The sequence below is a fragment of the Myxocyprinus asiaticus genome, chromosome 6 (assembly GCF_019703515.2).
Source record: "Myxocyprinus asiaticus isolate MX2 ecotype Aquarium Trade chromosome 6, UBuf_Myxa_2, whole genome shotgun sequence".
Classification (NCBI taxonomy): domain Eukaryota; kingdom Metazoa; phylum Chordata; class Actinopteri; order Cypriniformes; family Catostomidae; genus Myxocyprinus; species Myxocyprinus asiaticus.
Genome location: NC_059349.1, coordinates 30,963,926 through 30,976,117, shown reverse-complemented (window position 1 = coordinate 30,976,117; position 12,192 = coordinate 30,963,926). Strand labels below are relative to the sequence as shown.

The 12,192-nt window shown below is 39.6% G+C and overlaps 1 protein-coding gene across 1 annotated transcript in view; it reads right to left on the bottom strand.

Annotated features, from left to right (window-relative positions):
- Window positions 1-1,435: 1,435 nt before the first annotated feature.
- The window catches only part of LOC127442357 (cadherin-18-like), a 109,697-nt gene continuing 98,940 nt past the window's right edge, over window positions 1,436-12,192 (bottom strand). Inside the window, exons 11-12 of the mRNA XM_051700317.1 lie at window positions 4,949-5,200; window positions 1,436-2,209 (exon numbers count right to left, since the gene is read on the bottom strand). Of these exons, the coding sequence (XP_051556277.1) occupies window positions 1,704-2,209; window positions 4,949-5,200 (758 nt within the window). The 3' untranslated portion in view covers window positions 1,436-1,703. The remainder of the gene's footprint in view (window positions 2,210-4,948; window positions 5,201-12,192) is intronic.

Genomic DNA, 12,192 nt, shown 5'->3' with positions numbered 1-12,192 from the left:
ACAAAATTTTTAGCCTGTAGTGTCTTTCTTTATGAGATACAGTATTTATGAACCTAAGCATAAATGCTTGAGATGGAGTCTTCCTTGTTTAAATCCTTAAATATTGCTATACTGTACTGTATAACTTAAAAAAAAAAAAAACTGTTTCCAGGTGTACTTTAAAGGTACCAATATGTTACAATATACTGCTTTCAGTAGCATTGATGTTATTTGATCATTTTCAGACAGTGGCCTGATTACAGAGTGCAAATTATTATTATTGTCATAACAATTATGTTTGTCACTGTTATGGTCTTAAATACCAGTCAAGATAAAATCAATTGGGTCTACACATGCCTCTTTATTTACTGGCTGTACCAAAGCCATAAAGGTACCAATTTCTATAGAAGGCCTGGATGAAAAGCTTATTTTAATTTAATACACCGTCTAAAGAACAACAATCATGAGGCAATGTATTATTCAGGATATGACCATTATCATCTAATATTCCTCGCAACATTAAATTTTGTGCTAAAGATGGTTATGAAACAAGCCCTTATCTTGCTCCTATATACCAATCACAATTTTCAAAGGCACTCAGCTACAGCTAATTACAATATATACTCCGGAAAAATAGTTTTGAAGAAGTAAGACAGATTGTATGATTAACCAACCAGCACATAGCCTGCTAAAAACAGGGATACCTTGTGTTTATTTTAACCAATTGAATTGTCTTTTTAAAAGCACTGATTTATCTGTCAGTAGTTATATATTTGGACTAGGCTTGATAATAAGATAATGCTGCCGTCAGAGAAAAAGAACCCACATTTGAAACTCTCTCAGCTTTCAAAAAGTTGTCCTCGAAAATAATTCAACATTACTTCTGACAGCTGAGCACATTTAGATCAGAGAAATCTGCACGTGGAATGTTTGAAGTCATCACCATCATTACGGTGGGTATTAAAGCAGTCTTTTGGCTCTTTATCTGCATGTTTTAAGGCTCATGGGAATTGATCAGGACTGGATTGCAACACAGACTTTTCACAGTTGATTTATAAGTCCTAGGAAAGTAATAAAAGCTGCCCACTCAAGCATTTGAATCCAATTATCTTTCACAGAATGCTGTTGCTATCCAATTAAAACTCTCGGTGCTCATGAGAATTATAATAAGGTAGTTCTTGGTTTTGACAGAGGTGATTTATACTGAATGTTGTACATTCTATGTTGAATGTTGATCAAGTAAAGAAGGGTGCGTCATAATGGGTAAGAATGGTAACTTAAAGACTACAAGCTGCAGAAACATTAATCAGATTTCTATTGTGAGAGGGAAAATAATCTGTTTTGTATGAAACATTTCACCATAAAACAGATGGGAAACTGTAGTGTGCATTTTGGATAATTTCTGCCATATTAGCACACTGAAAAAAAGACAAATATGCAATAGAGGTACATTTTACTTATCTGTAATCATGAATTTTATTAAGCAATAGAAAATATACACCAGGGAAAATAGCTTCCTTTAAGAGTTCTCATTTTTTTCTCGATTTTAAACTTTTTCTTCAAAAATCAACTTACTTTCTTCCACTTGTAGAGGCCAGTGAAAAACAAGTCAAATAATCCCACAGCAAAATTAGATGACAAAAAAAGTTTTCTCTGCAGTCCCATTTGACCAGACATCAGGAATACAACAAACAACTTCTGGTTTTACAAAACATGCACAGCCATTATGGTGTGTGCTGGTTGCCTTTCTCTTGAAAGAGTCTGGAGAGTATTTGTACCTCAGGACCCCAGTTGTTTACCTCACTGAGGTCCAGGTCTGACTGAGGCTCAGGCAGATCCAGAGAACTGATGGAACCAGATGGCGAACCACGGCCCTCGTAAGCATACGTCTGAAGAGAATCATATGGAGGCCCTCTCATATCCCTGTTGGCCTTAACCACCTTCAATTTAATCACCTCATGGATGTCCTCATCTGGTAAAGTCAAAGAAGGTGTAAGAGCCTCTGTCTCCATTGCTCTCCATACCTCCGACTGAAGGTCCTTTCTCAACTTCATCTCCTCCGCTGCAGCAGGGTTCCTTAGCGCTGCTATGTCAAAGGCCTCCGTATCTTCCTCGCCTCCTCCCTCGTCATCGTACGTCACTACGTTCTCCCTAATATCCTCCGCCGAAATGATAAGAGGCTCCTTCTTGCTCTTCTTACTTCGCAGAGTGACAAACAGAACCACGATTGCTACGAGAGAGAAGACACAAGCTCAGTTTATTCATCCTTGTTAATGGTGATTTGAATTAGCTTTACTGTTATCATGAGTTTGCAGTGTACAGGCATGCAAAACAGGCATGCAAAATGTACAGTCTCCCTTCGTACAGGCATGCAAAATGTACAGTCTCTGAGATTACTTTTTCAAAAGGGGGCTGTTACGAGGAGGAGGGTGTGGCCGGGCCGTGATGGAGCACGGCCGGCGCTGAATCAGCGGGAGAGCGAGATAAAGGGGTGGACAGAGACGCCGGTTCGGAGAGAGAGACGCATGCTGACGCGCTGCATATTTGTTTATGTTGATTTTAAGTTTACCATTAAAGTTTATGTTTACTGTTCAGCCGATTCCCACCTCCTCCTTGACTGTCCTTATACTGTTACAGTGGTGCGGAAACCCAGGAGGGAGGAGGGATGCACTGTCACGGAGTCCACACCGCTGCCTGAGGAACCGCGGCCATCTGCCGAGAAGGGGAGGAGTGGGTACGTCTGCCAGGGGCCAGAGGACTCGCTGCTGTCCACTGGGGGAGGCGCGAGCTGGCATCCGCCAGAGGGCGGTGGAGCGGTTGAGGACCGGGCAACAGCGCGTTTGGGAGCCGGCGAGCAAGTTCTTCTTTCTCTGTGTGTCTCTGCTCGCCTTTTCCCTCTCCCCATGCCTCCCCTCGTCTCTCCCCCCAGGTTCACAAGAGGTGGGGTCGGCCACCGGCTGACAGAACGGCCGGAAGGGCAGAGCTTCTGTAAAGGCAGGGGTTAGTCAGGGGGGTTAATCAGACCGGTGGCATGCTGGTGCTGAATCAGCTGATCAGCGGGAGAGCGAGATAAAGGGGTGGCCGGAGACACCAGTTTGGAGAGAGAGATGCACGCGGCCACGCTGCACGTTTGTTTATGTTGGTTTTAAGTTTACCAATAAAGTTTATGTTTACTGTTCAGCTGGTTCCCGCCTCCTCCTTGCCCATCCTTATACTGTTACGGGGCAAAGCTTTGTCTGGATAAATAATCATTTATGCACTGATGTGAAAACAATGAAGTTTTGCCATAAATGCCGGTGTCTCTTAAAGAAATAGTTCACCCAAAAATTATAAATCTCTCACCATTCACTAACACTTATGTGGAATCAAACTGGTATGACTTTTTTTCCGCGGAACACAAATGTAGATATTTTAAAGGAGTTATGTTGTCTGTTTGTCCATACAGTGCAACTAAATGATCACATTTTTAAGATCCAAAAAGGACATAAACGTAATCCATAAGGGTATAGACATAATCCATAAGACTCCAGTGGTTTAATCTGTGTCTTCTGAAGAAATCCAATTGGTTTTGGGTGAGAACAGACCAAAATATAATGCCTTTCTGACTATAAATCTTTACATCAGCAGTCTCCTTGACGATCTTGATTTCAAGCTCGATTACACTTCCTATAGTGCCATCTAGCACTCTGCACATATGTCAAGAGCTAGGAAGTGTAATCGAGCTTGAAATCATGATTGTGCCTTGAGACTGCAATGGCAAGATGTACAGTGAAAAAGGAGTTATATTTTGGTTTCACCCAAATCCGACTGGATTGCTTCAGAAGTCATGGATTAAACCACTGGAGTTTTATGGATTACCTTTATGCTGCCTTTACAGTATGTCCTTTTTGGAGTTTGAAAATTTGGTCACCATTCATTTGCATGTACGGACAAACATACATTATATCTCCATTAAAACATCTTAGTTTGTGTTCCGCAGAAAAAAAGAAAGTCATACGAGTTTGAGATGACATAAGTGTGAGTAAATAATACGAGAATTATTCTTTTTAATTGAACTGTTCCTTTAATTCAAACATATTGAGTTTAGGTATTATTACAATATGCACTGATGTGAAATCAGCTGTATTGTGTTTTGCTGTAAAAACCTACGAGTACGTTCTCACATCCTACAGGGTGAAACCTCTCATCTACAACCACTGGATTTTCAGGCAAGGTTTCTTAGGTTGGCAGGTACAGTAAAAGAAATCAACTGAGAAGAAGTTCTTGAATATGCATTATTCCACAATTTACATTATTTTTGCTTTATTACTATCTAAAATCTCTCTGTTCCTTCCTGTGTAATCCCCTGTTATGCTCTCATATAAAGTGAGATTCCAAAATCTGAGACAACATGGAAAAATTGGATTTTCTTCATTTAAACTTTTTTTCTTTTTTGGATTTGGATTTTTCTTAAAAGATTTACAACAAATACATGTTATGGCATAAAATATTATGTACATTTAGCTCACTAATCAAATAAGCACATTTGTGACATAGACCATGTTAACTTCTTTGTATACAAGGACAGATTTCCTTGCTTCCACTGATGCACAAAAGATGCTCTTTGTAACATTCTCAAATCATGTTGGGATAACTTGGATCATCAGGTTTTGCACAAACTTGTGGAGTCCATGCCAGCTCGAGTGCATGCTGTCTTTGAAGTAAAATAGGGACATACTAAAAACTAAGAAATTATGAAATTTTAACATTTTCACTCAAACTGTTCTACTGATAGTATCATTTGTAATAAAAATAAATAAATAAATAAAATGCAAAAATTGGAAAATGCAAAATAGGAGCATTTTGACTTTTGGTCTCTTTTGACTAGACTTCTGAACCCCAATTTGTCTAATTTTTTTCCCTGATCGCACATAAACACATGAAAGATAGAAATAACCTATTTTTATGGCCACTGTGTTTCCAATCTTACCCAAGAGGATGAGCACACAGAGCAGGATGGCAATAAGGGCTCCAGTGCTGAGTCCTGCCGAGGAGAGGAAGGCTTGAGCCCTGCACACAGGCAATCTGGCCCCGTTCTGGCACGGACACACCCTCAGCATAAGTGTGCTGGTGCTACTGAGGACAGGCTCTCCTCCATCCCACACAACCACCGGCAGTTGGTACAGCTCCTGTTCTGCCTGGCTGAAGCCTTTCCTGCGCACCAACACGCTCGCGCTGCTATCTGTCAGAGAGAGCAGAGGATTATTCTCACTGGCTGCATGCATAAAGGATGCTATGCAACACAAGGCAAACCAAACAATTTGCTTCCCATCCTTGGCAGTTGCCTGTGAGAATGGAGAACATATTTTTGTTTGCATCAATTTGTTGTTTCATTTTCAAGCTGCTTGCTCTAGTTTTTGATTTTTCACAGATAAAATGAGAACAGCTATGTGTAGTCCACACTACAAAAATTCATTTGGGGAGTATTTTGTCACATTTATGTGTTTTGTTCTTGTTTTCATGTCTTTTTTAAGTTTAGTTCCTGTTCAGGTCATGTGGTTCCATGTCATGTTATGTGATTCCCTGTTTCCATGTCAAATCATGTGATCATCCTGTTTCCCTACATGTTCATGTGTCTTGTTTTCATTGGTTTATTGTCTTGTTAACTCGTTATCAGTTCTAGTTTGTCATTGGTTTAAGTTTAATAGTCTTATTATCTAGTTTATAGTTCCGTCTGTTCATTGGTTGTCTTGTTACACTTGTCCATGTATTTATACCCTCATGTTTGCCATTGTCCTTTGTGAGGTATTTTGTGTAATGTTGGTTTCATAGTCAAGTCATGTCAAGTTTAGTTAAAGTTGTTTATGTTTTGTAGTCATGTTTGGAGTTAGGGTTTACTGGATCTAACTTTTGTTTTTAAACTGCACTTGGGTTCATCACACTTCATTGTCATCGTTTCTGCATCTACCTGTTGCCAGCCAGTGTTACATATTTACATTTGGAAAACTTTTCCTCACGATATTGAATAGTTTTATGCATTTGCTTGTGTATTCATATCATGTACAACAGTTCAATAATTAAGAAGCAGATAGCTATCCAATCATGAAAAACAGTGTAAATGCCCTCCATGACACATGAGACAGATAGGGATCTGATCACTCAAACCTCAGGAGGTGGTTTGAGATGCATTCAAGACACAATGTGTACAAATGTATTGTAAATGCATCTGGTTCTACAAGATACATAACTAAGCTTTACTTCTCCCAAACCGAACTACAGTATGTCAGAATATGGAAGTTTAATAAAACTCGCAATCCACACAATCATTTATGCATTTTGGCAGACGCTTTTATCCAAAGCGACTTACAGCACTTATTACAGGGACAATCCCCCTGGAGCAACCTGGAGTTAAGTACCTTGCTCAAGGACACAATGGTGATGGCTGTGGGGATTGAACCAGCAACCTTCCAGTTATGTGCTTTAGCCCACTACGCCACCACCACTCGCAGCAGTCATGGATAAGACACATGGATGGAGCAACCAAGAATCTCAAACACTAATTGCCACATAGAGCAAAGAGAGCGTTCAAAGAAACTGTTATCGAAACAAAATGATTCATTACGAAAAAGAATATGCCAGCACATAACAGCTGTTGCCTTTACAGCTGTCATCAAAGCAATTTTTGCCATCTCATGTTTGTAGTTTTTATGAGCCACGTTAAATGCAGAAAAATGTCACTGCCCAGCATCAGCATGATCACCGAAGTGAACTTAAAGGAATATTCTGGGTTCAATACAAGTTCAGCTCAATCGACAGCATTTGTGGCATAATGTTGGTTATCACAAAAATGTATTCCGACTTGTTCCTCCTATTCTTCAAAAAAAAAAAAAAAAACAAACAAACAAAAAAAAAAAAAAACAGTGAGGCACTTACAAATCAATTTAATGGGGCCAATTTTTGGAGGGTTTAAAGGCAGAAATGTGAAGCTTATAATTTTATAAAAGCACTTTGTGGCAGATCTCACTGGTCTCACCTTATCAAGGAGGAAGCAGGAGCCGGATGGACAGATCTTGTAGACTTTATTTACATACAGTTCACGTAGACACAATATACACAGTGCGCTCTGGCACACACATGCCAGCAGACACGCACACAGCTTCGTGTGACGCTCACCCTGTTGACTTTTCAGCCCAACGATGATTGCATATGATAAGCAAGCTGTGTGCAACTCTCTCTCTCGCACTGGCATCCCCGTCTCCTCTTTATCTCTCTCCCGCTGATTGATTAACTCAGCACCAGGTGTCCACCCTGATGGCCTGGCCATGCCCTCCTCCTTGTCACACACTTACATTAATTCTTCTGTTAAAACGTGTGTATTATTTGAGCTGTAAAGTTGTTTAAATCATCATTACAGTCTTTTTATAGTTTTAGGGTTTGTTAACATTACATCGTCATGGCAACAAAGTTGTAAAATTGGATATAACTTTACACAGAAAAGGTCAGTGTGCGATTTTATCACACTAAAATCATGTTAACACGCATATTGTTTATGTCTTGTGGCTATACTTATAAATAGTGAGTATTTTAACTTTTACGGATTGGCCCCCATTCACTTCCATTGTCAGTGCCTCACTGTAACCCAGATTTTTGCTTATTTTAAAGAAAAGGAGGGGCAAGTCAAAATAAATTTTTATGGTAATCAATATTATGCCACAAATGCTGTCGATTGACCTTAACTTGTATTGAACCCGAAATATTCATTTAAGTGTTACATTTGCATATAGCAGGGAATATTAGTTCAGATTTGTTTACTTTGCTCAACTATGTGGCCAAGTGTAAATGGAATGTGCATACCCAATCAGACACATGAAGAGACTGTGTGTGGGTTGCACCAATAAGGATTAAATTAAGCAAAGTTTAGAGCTAATCCAGGATTTGTTGATCTAACCACTTGATTTTAAACACGGTTTAACAAATCAGAGATTAAAATTTTAACCTGTGATTAAAACCTTCACCTGCGATTAATTTTGTCCACCATGATGGATTTTGAGCCTAGGTGTTAGATCGTTAGTACACAGTGTCAATCAAGCAGGTTAGGAAAATGTCGTAACAGTGTGTACAGTGTCACAAGCTTTAAAATACGGCATATTAATTTAAGAAAAAAGGACCACATGGGTCTCAGATTGACCAACTCCCCTTGTAGCGGCACTATTGTGGCCAGAAATGAACAGCCCTGGCTGCCGACTGAAACGAGTAGAGAGGAGTGGAGCAATAACGATTAGGTTATTTCAATAAGGGGCAGAACATTTCCAGCATCTAATGCAAAAGGAGTAACCATAATTTGCACTGTAAATGTATTTCCCTGATAAAAGTAAACATATGTATATTGTTACTCCAGTCAGGCTTCCTAAGCAACCAATTGGCCTGGTTGCTAGGGTGGGTAGAGTCACGTTGGGTTAACCTCCTCGTGGTCGCTATAATGTGGTTCTCGCTCTCGGTGGGGCGCGTGGTGAGTTGCGCATGGATGCCGGAGAAAATTGCGTGAGCCTCCACATGTGCTAGGTCTCCGCGGTAACGCGCTCAACAAGCCACGTGATAAGATGCACGGATTCTCAGACGTGGAGGCGACTGAGGTTCGTCCTCCGCTACCTGGATTGAGGCGTCACTACGCCACCACACGGACCTAGAGCGCATTGGGAATTGGGCATGCCAAATTGAGGAGAAAAGGGGAGAAATTTGTTTTTATTTTTATTTTTTTTTGCTTTTTACTGCTGTCGGTGCTACCTTTTTCTCGTGATAACAAATAATTTCAATTTACATTTCTAAGTAGGAAAACAATTTCACTATATACAGAAAAGCACATTAAAATACACAAATAAAACAAATAACCATTCATTCTTATGTAGGCTATACGTATATATTAATACAAGATAATGTGTTAACGTGAACATTACTACACTCATATTAGCTACAATGGTTTATTGCGTATTATGAATTAGTTTATTAGTTAGAGTAATAATAAAGTATTAACAATTTTCAAAGTAGCCTAATAAAAGGAACATTAATGACACCTGTTAATTTAAATACATATTTAACATCAAGTTACCATGGTTCTTAATAGTGTCCTGTACACCATGCCAGCAATAAACTCTGATATACATTTTGTAAGTTTATGTGGGATTATAATTACAACAGTCGTTCTTTTTATTTTTATTTATTTTTTTTACAGAAAAATAAATTTCTTACACTTTTTACATATGTACTGTATATAAATGTAAATTAATTTTAGAGATTGGGTGCATGTGTTTTTTTTTTATTTATTTTTTTATGGGGGGTCTTTCATAAATTTACTGTATGCCCACCACTTCAGACACTACGACACCACTGCTTCTGGAGTAAATTCACACTAAAATAACAACATACTGTAGCTAAAGGTGACATTTCTTATTTCTTATAATTGTGTGTAAATGTTGTTAATAAGTAATCAAATAAAAAATAAAAATAGCTAACCATGGTTTTACTAAAGTAATATTGTAGTAACCATGTTTTGTTTTTTTTGGCTGAAACCATGGTTTTTCTACAGTAATATTGTAGTAGTAACCATGGTTAATTGTGTGGTAACTATGGTTTAACTAAATACCATGGTTAAACTATAGTTACTGTAGTGAAACCATGGTTAATTTTTGTAAGGGTAAACAAAACAGAAGTCTAATAATTTTCTGTTAAGGCCCACAAATGTAAAAAAAATATATATATATATCAATAGAAGTATTGGTATTGGTATCGGTATCGATGATATTGGATTTGAAATTATTGGTATCGGATCGAAAAGAAAATAAGTGGTATCACCCATCCCTAATAACGATCACATGTTGCTTGTCAGTGGCGGATTTAGGCATGGGCGACATGGGCAGTTGCCCCAACACCCCCCCCCTCAATCCGGTCAACAGCTTCAGGTTGATGTCAGCTGTTCAGCTATTTATTTTTTCTCACGTAATTACATAATTTCAACACAATTCAATATGTTATGTCAATTTATTTATTTATTTGGTTAGAAGCCGCATAATAAGCCAGGGTGATACAAGACCCCTCTGTCCGGGTTTATTTTGTAATAATAACTGGCTGACTGTACATTATCCCTTACTTATGTGTTCAACTATCTCCAAATTTAAAAAAAAAAAAAAAAAATATATATATATATATATATATATATATATATATATATATATATATATATATATATATATATATACACTATATTGCCAAAAGTATTCGCTCATCTGCCTTTAGACGCATATGAACTTAAGTGACATCCCATTCTTAATCCATAGGGTTTAATATGACATCGGCCCACCCTTTGCACCTATAACAGCTTCAACTCTTCTGGAAAGGCTTTCCACAAGGTTTAGGAGTGTGTTTATGGGAATTTTTGACCATTCTTCCAGAAGTGCATTTGTGAGGTCAGACACTGATTTTGGACGAGAAGGCCTGGCTCGCAGTCTTTGCTCTAATTCATCCCAAAGGTGCTCTATCGGGTTGAGGTCAGGACTCTGTGCAGGCCAGTCAAGTTCTTCCACACCAAACTCGCTCATCCATGTCTTTATGGACCTTGCTTTGTGCACTGGTGCACAGTCATGTTGGAACAGGAAGGGGCCATCCCCAAACTGTTCCCACAAAGTTGGGAGCATGGAATTGTCCAAAATCTCTTGGTATGCTGAAGCATTCAGAGTTCCTTTCACTGGAACTAAGGGGCTAAGCCCAGCTCCTGAAAACAACCCCACACCATAATCCCCCCTCCACCAAACTTCACAGTTGGCACAATGCAGTTAGACAAGTACCGTTCTCCTGGCAACCGCCAAACCCAGACTCGTCCATCAGATTGCCAGATGGAGAAGCGTGATTCGTCACTCCAGAGAACGTGTCTCCACTGCTCTAGAGTCCAGTGGCGGCGTGCTTTACACCACTGCATCCGACGCTTTGCATTGCACTTGGTGATGTATGGCTTGGATGCAGCTGCTCGGCAATGGAAACCCATTCCATGTAGCTCTCTTCGCACTGTTCTTGAGCTAATCTGAAGGCCACTTGAAATTTGGAGGTCTGTAGCGATTGACTCTGCAGAAAGTTGGCGACCTCTGCGCACTATGTGCCTCAGCATCCGCTGACCCCGCTCTGTAATTTTACGTGGCCTACCACTTCGTGGCTGAGTTGCTGTCATTCCCAATCGCTTCCACTTTGTTATAATACCACTGACAGTTGACTGTGGAATATTTAGTAGCGAGGAAATTTCACGACTGGACTTGTAGCACAGGTGGCATCCTATCACAGTACCACGCTGGAATTCACTGAGATCCTGAGAGCGGCCCATTCTTTCACAAATGTTTGTAGAAGCAGTCTGCATGCCTAGGTGCTTCATTTTATACACCTGTGGCCATGGAAGTGATTGGAACACCTGAATTCAATTATTTGGATGGGTGAGCGAATACTTTTGGCAATATAGTGTATATAGTTTTTTTTTTTTTTTTTTTTTTTTTTTTTACCTGGGTGCACCAGAATCATTGCAATCTGACATAATCAAACAATTTCATTAAGGTTTAATTTTCTTTTCAGAACCACACTGGTCCATCTTGACTTGTGTATGATTTTTAAAACAGCATGCTGTACTGCTGTACCTCTGAAAAAGGAGTGTTTGAGCACTTGTGTGCTTGCAGTGTGTAAACTCCACACAGTGACAAAAGTGTCATGCTTTATTAACTCCCCACAGTGCACCAACTTTTCTCATTTTTGAGAGGCTTGTGCAGGCTTTTTCACCCTCTGTCTAGCTGTCTCTACCTTCATTTCTCACATACTCACCCACCCACCCACAGGCAAATTCTAAGCACCTCAGTGTATGCAGAGTCATGCAGCTTTCGCACATTGGAGATGTGTGTTGAGCAGGGAAGTGTCATTCGACTCTTGAGCCTGGGGGAGATTTATGGGATGGACTGGGGCTGCAAAGGCAAACCCTGTTTCCCTTTGGATATAAGCTCCTAGGAGAGGCAGGGCAGTTTTTCTCCAGGGATTTAAGACATTCAGAACCAGCAGCTATTGCGCATGCATTATATATTACAGAAAGCAGTGTACAAATGACGGGGTGCCCGGGGGCAAATCCCGGAAACCCCATAAGAAAAATAAATAAATAAATCTTTGGGGGCCTATTCTTTTTCATTGAAAAAAGTCTAATTATTTCCATGACCG